General features: G+C 48.1%; 1 protein-coding gene across 1 annotated transcript in view; it reads left to right on the forward strand.

Annotated features, from left to right (window-relative positions):
* Positions 1–16,087, forward strand: part of ANTXR1 (ANTXR cell adhesion molecule 1) — a 101,347-nt gene that overhangs the window by 17,983 nt on the left and 67,277 nt on the right. Inside the window, exons 8-10 of the mRNA XM_029963906.1 lie at positions 1,899–1,979; positions 8,052–8,112; positions 11,565–11,663. Coding sequence (XP_029819766.1) covers positions 1,899–1,979; positions 8,052–8,112; positions 11,565–11,663 — 241 coding nt within the window. The remainder of the gene's footprint in view (positions 1–1,898; positions 1,980–8,051; positions 8,113–11,564; positions 11,664–16,087) is intronic.

The following is a 16,087-nucleotide window of genomic DNA, read 5'->3' on the forward strand; positions in this document are numbered from 1 at the left end:
TTTAAGTCCTTGTCTAAGTCTCCAGCTGTGGAGAGCTGCCCCTCTGCCTGCCCAGATACTCTTGGTAACGGTGCAGAAAAGCAGAGGAAAAGACACCTGAAGAAGAGCACATTGTCTGGCCTGAGGAGCAGGCTGTGGGACATCTTTTCCCCACACAAATATTGCCATAGAACTGCACAGTTTCAATCCAGGTTTCTCTTCAGGGGAAAACTGTGCTGTCAAAAGCAAACACCTTCATTAGTGACAGTAATAGTTCACACTGTTTTCCCCTTTGATAGTCTGACTTCTAAATTTGTCATAGGAATGTTGGTATGCCCATGAATTATATTTCACACACTAACAGCTGACATTTTTCTGACATGAGTGAAACACTTGCACAGCCCCAAAGTGGAGGCTGAAAGACTTTTTCCAGGTTTTCACCTTTCAAAAAAGGAGTCAAACCAAACTTGGTTTAGAACAGTCTCCTTCAAACCAAACCCAGAGACTGGTGCAACCCAGAGTAAGTCATAGAAAAAGCAAAGAGGGAATAAAGATGCCAAAGAGACCAGATCTAAAGCAACAGGCCCCAGACAGCTGCTACTTGAAGGCATTTAAATGCTGAAGAAATTAATTGGAATTAGATGACTGTGTCTGAAGTCCCAGAATGGACCAGGAGGAGGACCATGGGGAGTGAGTTGAGGAAACTGTAAACATCCTGGTTTACAGAGGCTTCTGCAGCTCAGCCAACAAGGAATGAGCTGCTTTGCTGCCCTTCTTGGAGCAGGCAGGGGAAAGTTGCCTGGAGTATTTCTCTGGATGCAAACCAGGAGGTTGGCAGCTGGGGAAGTGGGAGTTGTGAGTGACAGGAGCTGGAAAGGTGGAGCCCGTGGGGTTTAGGGAGGAATGTGTGGCTGCTCTGCTGCCTCCAGCTTGCAGTGCTACAGGAAAATCCAGAGAGGCCTTCTGGGCTGGGTTACCTCTGCCAGGGGAGAGAATTACTGGAACAAAGGTTGGCCTTGCAGCAGTAAAACTTGAGTCTGCTCCAGCAGATGCATGGAGAGCTCATTACTGCTGAGTTGGGCTGAGATTTTGGGCTTAACCCTTAGTCTGCCACTGGCAGCTGGACCTGCATGAAGCTCTTTGCAGGTGTTGTCCTGGTTCCCCTTACCTTGCCACCACCTCATGAAGGTCCCTCTTGTCATGGAGGTTTCTGGATGCTCCCCTGATACCTTTTAACCTCCACTTGGAAAATATCTCCTGAGAGGTCCCTGCTTACTTGGAAAATATCTCCTGAGAGGTCCCTGCTTTCTTCTTTTTGGCTCTTTAATGTTTGAGCGTAGGACCAATAGTCAAACCTCTGCCCTGACAGGGAAGGTGAGTCAGGGCTGTATCTCCAGCTGGGGTATAATTTCATAAAATCACAGCATCTTGAAGGTTGCAAAAGTCCTCCAAGATCAAGTCCAACCTTTGACAGAACACATTTTTATTAGCCTTCTCTACATGTGAAAATACTGAATCATTTTGGTCACTTCCCTGGTTTAAATGTGTCCAAGTGTTTTGCTGCCTGTGTTGATGCTGTGGCCTCTTTTGGCTGGGGAGTTACTGAGTGGGGTGGTTTACAATCATGTAGGAGACAGCTTTTGCACTAAAGGCTCTGGGCACCACTAAAAGCCACGTGAAGTCTTGCTTTCAAAGTTAAAAGCCCTTTTCTGATCCTTTCTAAAATCAATCAGGCTAAAGAGATTAACTTTTCACTGCTTAATAAACCATAATACAGTGGCAATCCACACAGAGTACTTGAGCATTTGAGGGTTTTATCTGCAATTGGATGAGTCTGGAGAAGTCTTAATTTGCTGCCTGCTGGCTAATTTATGTCATTCTTTGCATTTCTGTTTTATTTCCTTTCCCTGCTCTGTCAGCTGGCTCGGATTGCCGACAGCAAAGATCATGTCTTCCCAGTGAACGATGGGTTTGAAGCCCTTCAGGGGATCATAGACTCTGTAAGTACTTTTAATCATGTGTTTGCAGTTTGGTTTTCCTGTGTTCACAAGGACCTGCTTGAAAAATCACTTAATCATTTGGTCCAAAGAACTGACCTTTGTTTGTACTAAAATCGCTACTTCGAGGTCAGGTTTATCAACTTTGAGGCCAAAGATGACCTTTGTCTGTCTCCCTCCTTGGTGGGAAGGAACTGAGTGAACAAAGAGGCAGAGGGTGACAGTCTGTGACGTGGCTGCCCCGGCAGGGACAGCAGGGCTGTGCTGGAGCTCATCCTGTGCCAGGGGTCAGGGCACCCTCGATCTCCATCTGTCCCGTCCTGGGGGATGTGCTGCACTGCTCCCTGCTGGAATGGGGGAAGGGATCCTGCTCTGTAGGCCAAAATCCCCAAGCCTCTGCTTTCTGCATTCAGCCTCCTGGCAGATGGGCTGGTCTTCTCCTCCCCAGATCGAGGTTTCCCTATTCCCAATTCCTGGCATTCCCTGCGGGAACTGGGTGGAGCATTGAAGAGCTGGCCCATTTTGAGTGGCTGGGCTAATTAGGGTGCTTCCCGTGGCTACAAAGGATGGGAAATCCGTTTAAGGACACGTGTGTTCTTCATTTTGGAAGAGCTGATAAAACCCAGCTAAAGGTCCGATGTGGAGCTGGGAAGGGGGGTTCACCGGGGGGGTCTCACATTTCTCTGTTTACAGTGGTTACACACTATTTTGACAGTGTCATACCAACCAGAACCATCCCCTCAGCACAGGCTCAGTTCTCCCTGGTGCTCTCACATGGAGGTGGAATACAATCTCTTGCTTATTGGATTTCCTGGCACTGTCTGAGCGTGGCTCTATTGCCCCAGCTCTCTCGGACAGTCAGGTGTTGCATGTCACTTCAGAAAGCAACAAAACAAGAAGAACCACTTTGCTCCCCAGCCCTGCATTCCCTTTGCAGATGTTTTTAATGAATTCCAGCAGCAGTTCTGACTCCCTTCCCAGTTATACGGAACAGCCTTCAGGAACCCAATCAAGAACTGCCTCAGCTGAGCTGACTGGTGCAAGATTTCCCAGCCCTGGGAAGGAGGGTCACAGGGAAGTGCAATTGTACAGTAATGAATCCATGACCTGATCACTTGGATTTGAGTGGAGCCTCTGCAGTAGAATGCGGAGAAGGGAAGTGGGTCTGTGTGTGAAAGGAATGACAGGGAGGACGTTAATCAAACTGTGGAATAACATAAACAATCTGTAAATTCCTGTTCTAGCTGGAAAATAAGGTCCTTCACTCCTTCTTTTCTTGTCCTTGCCAAAAGCATCCCTGTGTTGGAGCAAACAAAGCATTTGTGGTCACGGGAAAGGGCCCTGGGATTTGGAAGCTTCTTTCAGTTCCTGTGTAAGAGTTGGCACAGCAAGGATGCTCAGCCACTGTAGAGGGGAGTGATTAGGCTACAACCTGCTGGTTATCACGAGGGGGCAAAGATCAAATGATGAGCCTGTGGGGATTAGTGCTTGAATTAACTCTAGAGATGTGAAGACCTGGGTTGGTTTTACACTGCAGGGCTTTGGTGTGACTGCCAGAACTGTTCCCTCCTCCCCTGTCCTCAGGAGCAGGGCTTTCCCAACCCTCTGCATGTGCAGCTCAGCTGGTCAGAGCCTGGTGCTAATACCTGCTGCTAATAACTCCAGGGCTGTGGGCTCAACCCCTGCACGGGCCATTCACTTAGAGCTGGACTTGATGATCCTTGTGGGCTCCCTTCCCACTCAGAATATTCTGTGATTCTGGGAATTTGAAGTCCCCCTGGGATGAGGCAGAGGGTGGGAGCTGGGAGTGGTGGAGCTCAAGACTGGCCTCAGCTGGGCCTCTCAGTCTGCTGAGCAAAGATGTTCAGGGTGGTGGGGCTGCAGATGTTTCCATGCACCTGCCCTTCCTTTTTTGTGGGAGCCAGGGAGTTTGGAGGGAGCAGCTGCAGGGAGATGTGCTCAGTGTGGTCCTGTCTCCTCCAGGCACCACCAAGTTATGGCTCCCCCCTGGAGACTGTGCTTAACTGAGGTGAAAATCCAGTCTCACACTGAAGCTGTGCTTAAAAACATGGTTCTTAAAGTGGGAGCTGAAGGTGTTCAGTGCACTGTGGGGTTTGGTCCTTTCTCTCCTGTGAGTTCCAATCTGACTTTTTTATTAAGCAAACCAATTGCTTTGTCTTCCTCATTGTGAAAAAGCCACGGCTAAAACTTCAGCTTTCCCCTGTGTAATGGGGATTTTGAGTTTTTCAGGAGAGAACAAGCTGGTGGAGAAGCAGACAGACTGATTGCTGCAGGCTGGGGGTCTCAGGGAAGGAGCTGAAGTAATTTACTAAATTTTCCTTTGCTGTGAAAAATTTGTGCAAATCATAACCTGTCAATTTAAAGCAAATGGAGCAAATCTTTGAAGGAAAACCTGAAACTCAGCTTCAGTGACTGCTCAGTGTGTGTCTGGTAGAAGTGCTGGAGGCAATGAGCATGAAGCAACATGAAAGTCAGGGTGGGATCCTGTCATGGCTTTGCTTTGAGCCTGTAACAGAAGCTGACTGAGGAGCAGTCAGAAAAACTCCCTGATCCTTGGAATGTGTTAAACCCTGGCAGCAGCCTGGAACTTACCTCAGAGGTGGAATCCTGGGTCCCTTAGCAAGGAGCCTGAGTGAGCTGCAGTTCTCATGGACCAGTTGTGATGGATTAGAAAGGAAGAAGTATGAACCACTTTGTGGGACTGTCCCCTGTCTGTATAAATTGTACAAATGATTCATCCCTTAATTCCCTGTGTGCTCCCTTAGGACCCTCTTGCAGAGGATATACCACCTACCCTTGGTATTTTTCAGGACTTGTCTCAGCTCTTGGAATTGCTGTGGCAGTTCTGAACTGATGTGACAGGTCAATGTGCTCCTTCACCCCAGGAAATCAGAGCTGGCAATACACTGTCCCTGAATCCTGGTGTTACACCAATGTTTCCTGGGACAAACTGCAGTGCTGGATATGTGCAGGGGGGGAACTTTGGTGACAACTCAGTGTGAGCATCTAATAGGCAAAGGGTGAGAGGTGTGGTGATGGTTTGGTGTGCCCACCCTGAGCTGGCTGCTCAAACTTCACTGGCAGAGGGATAAACTGTAGATTCCCTGGTGCAGGGAGAGGGCTGAGACCCCCTGAATGGGGGAGAGAGATGAGAAAAAGTTAATTCCTTTGCAAGATACTCTGAATCTGTCTTCTGTCACAGCCAGACTTTCTGCACAGGCCAAAGAGCAAGTTAACAACTGGAGCCTCTTGGCTTACCCATCCCAGGGAGAGGATGTGAACCCCCAGTCCCCACTGCACAGTGCTTCTCATTAGTTTTAATGGTATATAGTCATGCTTTCTACTTCTTTCTTCCCCCAAATGCATCTTTAAAAAGGACTTAAATGTATTTATTTTACTTAGCTCACGTAGATATTATTGGACAGGAAACACTTCATAAATAAATGGCTGTTTTATAATTGGCAACAGACTTTGGTATTCAGTAATTGAACAGAGCCTGCTAATGAGTACCTGGCCTCAGAGTGCAGGTCATTCCCACTGATGATAATTAGGCAGTAACCTTCTATTACACTTCAGCATCCTGTTTGCTAATGAGAATTCCCAAATTTGGTGAAAAAACTGTATAAGAAACTGCTGTGGTGAAATAATCTGTCTGTGTTTGTGGAGCAGAACACCAAGGCAAAGCTTCCAGCAGCTGCAGAATCTCATTCCCCGTCTTCCCTCTGTTTCCAGAGGTCCAGGTGACCTGCTGGGCCTCCCCTGGCCCTTGATGCCTCCCCTGGCAGAAAGGTCAGTCACAGGTAGTGCTAAAATCAGTTCTGCCCTGTCAGAGCTCCCTGGGGCACACAAAGCCAGGCTCCCACAGGGATGTGCTGCGTTCTTCCTCTGGCATGTCAGCAAATATGGACAGGAGCCTGTCTCAGAGGCTGGAGCATCACTGGAGCCCCATGGAGCAAAGGAGGAGCCTGAGCTGGGAGTCTGAGCTGGGTCCCTGAGCTGTGCTGCAGGAGACAACGGGATGTGTCCTCCCCAGGAGTGAGCACTGCTCCAAACACTTCCCAGGGTGGGTGCCAGGGTAGAGCTGCCTGAGCCCTGCAGGGACTCCCCAGGTCCCCCAGAGCTGTGGTGGTTGTTCCTTTCAAAGTGGGGATGTAGACTCAGTTCTCCCAGTCTGCTCTCGGGGTGGTTTATGGACCTGGGAGATTCCATCACCACTCTTCCATGAGGTTTGCTTCCCTGGGGCCCCAGACCACACGGGGGATGAGCTGCAGCTCCAGCCCCCAGGGCTGTGCACCCCTCAGGAAACAAGAGACCTGATGAAATCTTCTACAGTGAAGGCACTGAAGTCTTTTTTGAGTGTATTTTTTAACGAGGAAGAGACATAAAGGAATTCTTTTGCAATAGTTATTGCTGCCTGATTTTCACTTTAAGTTAGGGTGGGTGCTTGGAGCATTGGAAACTTAATCTAAATCAAAATAAATATTGCAGTTGGCACTGTAAAAAGCCATTAAGGCCAGTTTTTTATGGTTGTGTAAAAGGATTGGACTGGACTGGGAGATCTGCATCATCTAATTGAGACACCTGCTATTCCACCCCCATCCAAGCTGGGCAACAGCAGGAATGTTTACAAAATGTTTGCTGAGTAGAAGTCCTGAATCTCAAACTTAATCCTGTGAGGTTTGATTTTATTAAAAAAAGAAAAGTATTGATTGTATTTTACATTCTTCATGTTTCTCCTTATTCTATCTTTCAGATTCTTCTACTGCTTCTCAGCTCTGTTCTCAAGTGTTGACTTTCTCTGTTTTTCCACTTGACAGTTCCTGTATAACCTTGTTCCTGCAAAGCTTCCCTCTCCTCACCTGCCACCAGCTCAGACAGTCCTGCCTCCTTCAGTCCCTTGGTGCTCTCAGTCACTACCAGCCCTGCTTCTGAGTAATTCAATCTTCTCCTTAAAACTTCTAAAAAATAAATGCTGGCTCTCTGGGTACCTTTTGCAATCAGGTATTTGAGGCAGCGAGCCGTGATTGTGGAGAAAAAAAATGTTATCTTTTTCTTACAGAATTTATTGTATTGGTTGCTGTTCTTTCCTTACAGATGTTTCAGTTTAAAGTTGGGAAAATAGTTTTCATGTTGGATTTGAGTCATGATACTTGGCTGACATTTCCTTGCCTCTTGGAGCCGACCTGAATTTTGATCGGTGTTGCCTCAGTCAGGGGCTGCTCAGCTGAACCCCCGCAGTTCTTGGTCCTGCTCTCTCGGGGCTCACGGGCACTGGCACGGCTTTGCTGGGCACTGAAGAGTTGGACTTGGTTTTCAGAGCAGGGCAAAGACCCCCAAATAACAGCTGGGGCAGTTTCAGCACCATGTGGGAATCCGGCTCCTCCTGCCCTCGAGCGCTTGGCCAAGCCTGGCCCGAAGTGTAAATCACTGTCTACACGTACAGTGGTTAGAGGCAGAGACAGCCCTGCCAAAGACATGCTGCTTCATTTGAGTTTGGGTGAAGTAAACAACAACTGGCTGTGCATTTGATTTGAAGTCACAAGCAGCTTTGAGGACACCCCCAGGTGTGCTCTCATAAATCAGGTTAAAAGCGAAAGAAGTTGTAACCCCTGTGGCTGAGACCTGAGAAGTGGCTCTGTGGGATGTTTTAATGTAGAGCTAAACAGCTTAGCCTACACTTGTGCTGTTTTGTTGGGAGTGTTGGGCTCCAGAATAACTTTGGAGAGGGAGGTGTGACGTGAAGGGAGGGCGATGATGGTGCCTCCATAACCCTTCGGAGGGACCCGTGGTGAGTGCAGAATAACTGGCACTGGGGACTAAGGCAAGATTGTGCTGGGATGGTGGAGAGCTTGGCATCCATCACCTTCTAACAGCTCAAGAGGAGCAGTGTCACCTGGTTGGCTGGTTTAGGTGAAAAGCTGAGATTGTGCCATGAATGCAAAGTGCACCCCTGAGTTAAGCGTTAATGTGAGAATGAGAGCACTCACGCTTTCAGAGCTGGGTTTCTGTAGCAACCAGCCTGAGGTACTTCATGACATTTTGTCTGTCTTTTAGATTTTGAAGAAATCCTGCATAGAAATCCTGGCAGCAGAGCCTTCCAGTATTTGTGCAGGGGGTAAGTACAACTGAGACCACAGTCATTCGTGTTGCCTAGAATACAACTTTCAGTCCATCTCTAATTGCTGGAAAGTGCACAAGTCACTGATTACTTGGGGCTAAATCTTTTGCCTTTTTTTTTTGTTGTTGTTGCATTTCTTTTTCACCTTAGAATAGTTTGCACAGCTCCCACTTCTACCAAATTATGTCAAGTGGGATTTTCTTACAGAAAAGACCTGAACTCCATACTTTCCCCTAAATGTTCTTCTGTCAAAGCAGTCTGTCTTACTCGGACTGTGCCAGACTTGAAGTAGTTATGCTGCATAATTACAAACCAAATTAGGCAATAAGCCTTTGATTGGGTTCAGAGTTTTGCAAAATTCATCATCTTGGAGGATTGGTGAGGGAAGTGCTTCAAAAGCTATGAAGAACATCAGATGGGCACAGTTGGATCTGAAGGCTTCCAATAGTCTTGGAACATTTCTCAGGCATTTAGGGGCGATACAGTGACTGAGGACTAGAGTGTAACCATCAGTCTGCTGCTCCTGTGTTCATCCTGTCCTCTCTTTGTCCTTGCTCTGACCTGACTGTGGCTCTAAAGCCCTGCAAGTGCCTCTTCATTCAGCAGGACCCAGCCTTTCCAAAGCAAGCTAGAGAATCATTTTGACCTCTGCCATCTGCTTCTGTGAATTCTTCAAGTTTTATGAAGTGCATCCCAGCTGTTTGTTGAGTGTGTAGCACTCCCTGAGTAGAGAGGCTGGGAGCCCAGCTGAGGTTTGTGGAGAAGGACAAGTCCCTGACAAGTTCTGCATCTTTCTTTACCATATATTGACAGTCTCAGTAAGTAACACAGTTGTTACTTATTTGTCTTCACTTCCAAAGCAGCTGCTTTAATGATCCTGTTCCTGGAGGCACTGCCTGCACACCTGAACATCCAGAAGTAGCCACATTTTCCCAGCAGATGCACACCGGGCTAAATGCCCAATAAGTACCTGGCATCAGGTTTATGTTCCATATGTGCCACATAGCTTTGATTTTTGAAGCCAGGATGGCATAATTGCCATGAATTATGGTACTTAAGCATCATTTTGGCTGTTCAATTAAATAGTTTCTGTGTTAAAATAGGCTCCAAGGCAGGGCCCTCTCTACCTTGGCATGGTGGATGATTGCTGTGACAGTCTCAGCGTGCAGTGATGTTCCATAAATGCTTGGGAAGGGAAATGAAATTGCAGGAACATTCACATCCACTTTACACTCTTGGAGATTGTTTTAAAGATATATTTACATACTTATTCAAGTGATAAACATTGCTGCTTATATAATGTCATGAGCCAGAAGATGACTTATAATCATCATTTATAACCATCTTTAATGCTTTGTCAGTTGATTCATCACTCCCATTCCTTGTGCCTTAGGGAAGGCAGGGTGGGCACAGCTGTACCCAGCAGAGTCAGCTGAGAGGAAATGCAGAGAGGTTTAATATAAACTCTTCACATCAGAAATTGGCCAGTACTTCACAAGAGGAGCAATGTTATCCTTGAAAAATGCCTGTAGTTATTTAGATCCTCAATTCAAAGGCCCGGTTTCCAAGTTTGGGCAAATAGTCCATTGCTCTCAGACTGCAGGGAGTTTAATCTCTCAGGGCTCTGAGAGTAATGAAAGTGCCATTGACTATGAAAATTATGTGCATTAGTGTCTTTAAAATAAATGTTTGCAGGTGTAGCTGTGATACCTCGTGTTTTTGTGTTTCTGTGCACATCCTTGGAGAGTGGTGGCAGTTTTTTCTTTTTTTTTCTTTTGCAAGGAGGAAACGTGGGCTCTGTGTTACCTGAGGCCACTCTTGTGCTGCTGACCAGTCCCAGAAACTGCAGGAATTAATTTCATCATTCTGGAACGGCAGTTGCTGGATGATTTGGCTTTGCAGGGTGAACTGTACAGTTCATTTCAGCCTCAAGCAGAGCCAGGGTCTCCATGGCCCAGCTGACATCACTGATACAGGTCTTTGACTGTACTTGAACTCTCATTCCCCAGCAGTTGAGACTTCTGTGATTTCTCTTAAGGATTCACCAGCCCCCACACTCCAGAACAGAGCTCTTGTCCCCCCTCCCTATTCTTCCCAAATGCTCTCAGACAACACACAATGGGCCTGTGAGCAGCTTCCCTGGCTGGATGTGCTGGGATGATTTGCAACTTGGCTGTAAAGGAACGGGACCTGGAAGAGAGCCCAGATTCCAGAGCAAAGCTGCTTTTTCTGACAAGTACAGTGCACGGGTCCTTGGGGGAGATGAAAGGAGATGAGGACTGTAAAATGCAAAGGGGAGAAATCTGAACCTGCAAAACCTCAGTTCCTTGGTGCTCCTGGGGACTCTAAACCAGGGTGGTGTCCCTGGAGCACTGAGGTCGCTCCTGCCTTGTCTTGAGGTTACTCCTGCCTTGTCTTGGGCAGTGAAACATTCTGTGTTCAAATCACATTCCCCAGCCAAACTTCAGTGGGGATTAGCTGAGTGACTCTCCCAGATAGTCACAGGAATTGTGGGGGCTGTTTCCTCGCCCTGGGGAGCAGCAGAGCTGAGTCCCTGGATCTGCTGCCAGGACTGCTCTGGGACTGTGGCCCCGAGTCAAAAGCTGAGAGTTTGAAGTGGTGCTGGAGGCTGCAGGAAGTCCATAAACCTTTCCCAGTCCTAGGCTGAAGTAATTGGAATATCAAGGGATGGTAGAGAGTGGTCTCAAAGGCTGGTGAGGATGTGATCTCATTGCTCAGCCCTGCCTGCTCCGAAGGGCACCGCTCAGCTCAGGGCTCAGGTGTTTGTGACTGTCCTTGGTGCTCCCTGCTGGCACCCACAGCCTCTGGAGACCCTGTGGAGTTGGTCTGGGAAAACAGCAAAGAGGAAGACTTGGGGAAATGCCCACAGACTCTGAGATCAGACTTTGTCCAGAGACTGAAACCTTGGTCTGTTGATAAAATCCCCTGTCATCGCATGGAAATGAGTCCAGTCAAGGCCTCGCGGTGGTTGCACAGCAGTAGGGCAGGACATGACAAAACTCAGGGCAACTGACACAATTTTGGGAAAGTAACACTTAAACTTCTCCAAATTATCTGGCACTAGAAGATTTTTTTCCTTTCCATGGAAAGATACTTCTGCCTTTCTTCACCCAAAACTTTCTGCCATTTAAACCTTGTCCCTAGCACAGGCCACCTGGGGAGGGCAAAGCTCAATGTCCCCAAAGCTTCCTGTTTTCACTGCAAGTCTGTTAAAATGCCTCTGTAGTGAATTGTTTCCTGTTTCTAAAAATTCAACCTGAAATTGGGTAGGGAGAGAGTGGAAGTTCAATTTTTAACCATTTTCAAACTTAAAAGTTGTTCAGCTGTGAGCTCAAGAGATAGCAAGTGAAAACTTTGGAGATGTGCCTTGTCTAAATGACCTTTCCTTGCCTTGCTCTGTGTGAAGTCCAATGCCTGTTCTCCTGCAGAGTCCTTCCAGGTGGTGGTGAGGGGGAATGGATTCCGACACGCCCGCAACGTCGACCGAGTGCTCTGCAGCTTCAGGATCAACGACACCGTCACTCTCAGTGAGCTGCTCTCTTTTCTTTTATTCTCCTACTCTGCACTGGCAGGACATTTGGGATCTTGATTGTGAAAGCAGTAATTGTGGGACTCGGAGCTTTTAATTTGCAGAATGCAGAAGGGATTATTTTTTTTTAAGAGGAAAATCGCTGGTGGCAATTCCTGTGCTGTGACAGCAAGGATGTGAAGCTCGAGGGGGATGAAAATATAGAAGACAAGAATCTTGTCTGTAAAGAGCATCAATACGTGTCTTGCTGGGCTGTGTGCAGGGGGATCAGGGGTGTTTCTCTCCTCACCTGTGTTTTGTGGCACTCAGAGGGCCTGGTCCTGCAGCTCAGCTGCACACGGTTGTTGGGACTGTGTTGGAGCAGTGGCTCAGGCATTGCTGGGCTGCTGTGGAAGCTCAGAAAAATGTTCCCTCTTCTGCCCCAGCAGAAGAACTGAAGCAAGAGAAGCAAATTAGCCCCCAAGTGTCTCTTTGTGAAGTGCAGGGGGAGCACTGAGCTGGCAGAACTAAGGACCCCTCTGCTCTCACCTGGTGTGTCTGGAGCTACGTGGGAAAGCAGAGAGCTCAGAGCTGGCAGCACCAGTGACAGCAGAACTCAGCTTCCCTAGCATGGAATGTGTGCAGAAGCTGATCGTTCTGGAGGCAGTCCTGACCCTTTCCAGCATAATGTGTTAATTAGTTTCTCACATCTGGAAGTCTAATGGCTCAGTGCTGCACATGCTCGTGCTCTGAGCATCAGTGTGCTTTGCTGCTTGGAGCAGAAGTTGGCCAAGGCTGCTTGCCCTGTTTGGGATACCAAGGAGCATTCAGGGCAGGTGGAGGACAGTGAGTGCTTGTAGCTGGTCCTGAAAGGCTTTTGTGCTGTTGCATTTACTCCTCTTAGTAGGCAGGTTCTGGACTTGCCCACCCTTGTGCCACCAAGCAGAAAGTTTGACTGGCTGTGGGTCACGTTTGCTTGAGTCAGATATGGTGAGTGTTGAGCATGGGAAGAGCAGAAGCTGGAGGGCTCTGGAGCCAGGCATTCATTCCTTTAAACATCCTAAAGCCTTCACTGGGAATGTCATCCATCAGCTTTCCACTGTTCAGTGCCCTGTCTGTGGACTCACAGACACATCCAGTGCTGCCAATGGGAGGAACTGTGAGTGAGGGTTCCCTCACCCCCCAGCACTGTGAGCTGGGGGGAGGGGGGAGGAGGGAGACTTCTTCCTCACTCTGTGCTGACTGCTTGTCTGGACGAGTTTTTTGTGGTATCTGTCATCATCATTTCACAGGAGTTGTCAGGAAAGATCAGCTTATCTTAATGCAGCCCCTGAGTTTTTTTATTTGAAGCTGCCTTCCTGTGTCCACAAAATAACTGTGGAAAATGAGGATAAAGGCCAGATATGTTTCCTGCCCTGTGCCCTGATGCATTCCTGGTGTCCTGAATTACTGCAGAGGTGAAAAGTGAGCTCACTGTCCTTGGCACTGCACCAAGACCTCTCCGTGTGTCCTGCACAGCCCCGGATTGTTTGGGGCAGTGACATGGCCACAAACCCAAGTTCTGAGTTCCACCCACCCCCTGACTGAGGGAACTCAGTCGTTGCTCATCAGTGCTCCCAGACCCAGGTCTCTCCAGGTGGGACTGGCCCAGCTCTGTTGGGTTTAAGTTGCTCTGTGAGAGAAGTCCCAAAACGTGCAGTCCCAACCCGCTGCTCCTTGGGGCATCCAACTGCAAACAGCCCACCATGAGAGTCAACTGAGTGAGGAGTGTATGGACAGCTCATGCAGCTTGGATGGCTCAGCTGTCTTTGTTTGCTTGAAGCCTCTCAGCCTCTGATGGTATCAGGGAGGGAGGTATTTTTACAGATAACACTAAGCCAACAGTTCCTGAAACCTTAAATTATCCCAGATGAGATGTAGTGAGCACAACTAGGACGTGCTGAGGTTAAAGGCATGAGCTAATGGGGTTTTATTGGGATTGTTGGCAGAGAAAAGTGGCAGGTGAAGAGAGCAGCGACTCATAATGTTCATAGCTATGGGATAAAAAAAAAGAACATCTGTAGAAGCCATGAGGAATATTTGGCTGAGGGGAACTGTAATCAGATGCATGTTCAGCAGCAGGGTGTTCCTGCCAGCAGCAGGACCTGGGAGAATTGGTTTCAGCCTGCACAGAGTTAAAAGTGATTATCCAGTGTAGTGACTTATGACTGCTCTGTGGTGCTAAAATGTCTGTGTCTGCCCAAATTGTGCAGGATCCAGCCAAGACAGTTCTGGGCAGGGAGGCGAGCTCTGTCCTGGGCAATTTAAAACTGAATAGAGAGATGAAAGGTTGGTGAAGAACCAGCAGGCACCACAGCAGAGGTGCTGCATTCTAGTGGATGCTCTGGATGCTTGGCCAAGCCCCAGCCTTTGCACAAACTGGTCTGATTTTTCTTTTTTCAGACACTGGGAGCAGGACTGTGCCAGGTATGAACAGAGAGTGAGGTGTGTGGGGAAATGTATCTCCGAACTGCCCAACAAATGTCTTCTAAAAGTTGTCTTCTGTTTTAAAAGCCTTTCAGATTCCTCCATTTTCCCCATCTTTCTTTTTTGTGATATCTTCTTTACTTTCTTGCAGCCTGATCACTCTTAGCACAGGAATATTTTGCTTTGCTGTTCAACTTTCTAATCCCTGATTTCCGCACTTGATCATGTCACTTTAACCCTCCTCTGAACCTTTCCTTTTTATTTTCTAGCAGTAGCTTTTCTCTTTCCACTGTGGTACCAGAGAATGTCCATCACTGTACAAACTCCACCAGGTGTTTTGGGGAGTGTGACCTTTATGAGGGACACAACACATGCCTTTAATGTTTCCTGGGTGAGAACATGCACCAAGGGGAGCTTGGCATCCTGGTTTGAGGGGTGGCCCAAGTCATTGTTTGGCAAAGAATACAAAAGCAGAAGGAATGGTCACACTTCCCTCAAATGCTCTCCCAGCCTCCAACAAACTGCAGTGTCAGAACCTTTAACCAGGATTCCTGTGCCTTTGTCTCCAGCAGAATTCCCTGCAGCTGCCCAGGCTGAGTGTGGAGGAACAAACCCAGGGCATCAGGACACTTGGGCTGAGAGAGGAGGAGAATCCCTGTGCAGTGTGAGGGCTTTGCCAGGCTCACCCAGTGACCCTGTGTGCTGCTGGGGGACCGGGGGGTCTCTTACTGTGGCACCAGCTGCTCATGGGGCAGCTCTGGGCTTGGAGCTGCTGCAGGAAGGCCAGGACTCCCCTGGGAGGGACCTGCTGTGGGGCAGCACGTGCTGCTCCTGAGCTGCCAGCTGTGAGCAGGAGCAGATGAAGGCTGGGTGCTGTGCCAGGGTCTGTTTGCAGCCTCAAGGCTGTGACTGCTCATCCAACAGTTGTTTGCTCAGCACGTGAACCCATCAGAGGAAAAGTGAGTCCTTCCAAATCCCTTCTCTCCATCTCGAGACTGTTCTGGATGTGATATCACTGTTCTGTGCTTATCTGTCTGTTCCCCATCCCCTAACTCTGCTCTCAATGGCTTTGGCATTCAGAGCTCATGTATCCCTACACAAAGCAGAGCAATTACAGCCTGATCTCAATGTGGTTTTCATTACAGCATTAACAAAACATTTCTTATTTATGGGCCTCTCTTGTAGGCAGTTTCTCCAGCTCAGAGAGTGTTCCAGTGTCTTCCTGCATTCCCAGCTCCCCGCAAAATGGGTTTGAAATACAAACTTTACTTGCAGAGTTGTCACAGAGAGTGGCATGAGAGGAGGACTCAGCCAAGAGGAAAAGAGACTGTAATCTGGGCAGACAATTAGGGAGGTATTTTGGCTCATCTGAGGGACAAAGGGACAATGGAAGTGCTCAGGGTGACTGAACAGCCTTCCTAGCACAGGAGTTCCCCAGGGAGTCTGCGGGAGAGCAGCCAGTGTCCCACCCCACCTGAGCTGGACTGGTCTCACAGATAAGTCTCCTCTCCCGCAGAAACAGGAAACTGGGGCAAAGCATCTTCTGAGATGTGCTTTAGTTGAATGCAAATCCTAAATACAGGGACAGCAGAAGGAAATTTAGTCTGTGATATAGGGGAAATTTGGCAAACAGCTTTTGCAGCCTCTTCTGGACTAAAATATTGCTGATGCTGTGAGTCCAGCAATGCTGGATGCTTGCAAGACTGCAGTGGCAGTTTGGAAATGCTGGGCTTTCCTAAACCCCTCTGGGAGGGTCCTTGCAGCCAGATTTCAGGGCACCGGTTGGGTCTTGGGTGAACCACTAACTAAGGAGAAGGCTGTTAATTTTGGCCTGGTTTTATGGCTAAAAGAAAATGCTACTCTCTGTTTGGTCACCTTCTTGGGTTTTTGTACCTCTCTTTCATTGAGGTTTCTCTTCTGTATTAGAGCATCATGCCTATATTGAGGCTTTTATCATTATGGTTGGGAAGTATTCCA

The sequence above is a fragment of the Manacus vitellinus genome, unplaced genomic scaffold (assembly GCF_001715985.3).
Source record: "Manacus vitellinus isolate BGI_N305 unplaced genomic scaffold, ASM171598v3 scaffold_105_pilon, whole genome shotgun sequence".
NCBI lineage: Eukaryota > Metazoa > Chordata > Aves > Passeriformes > Pipridae > Manacus > Manacus vitellinus.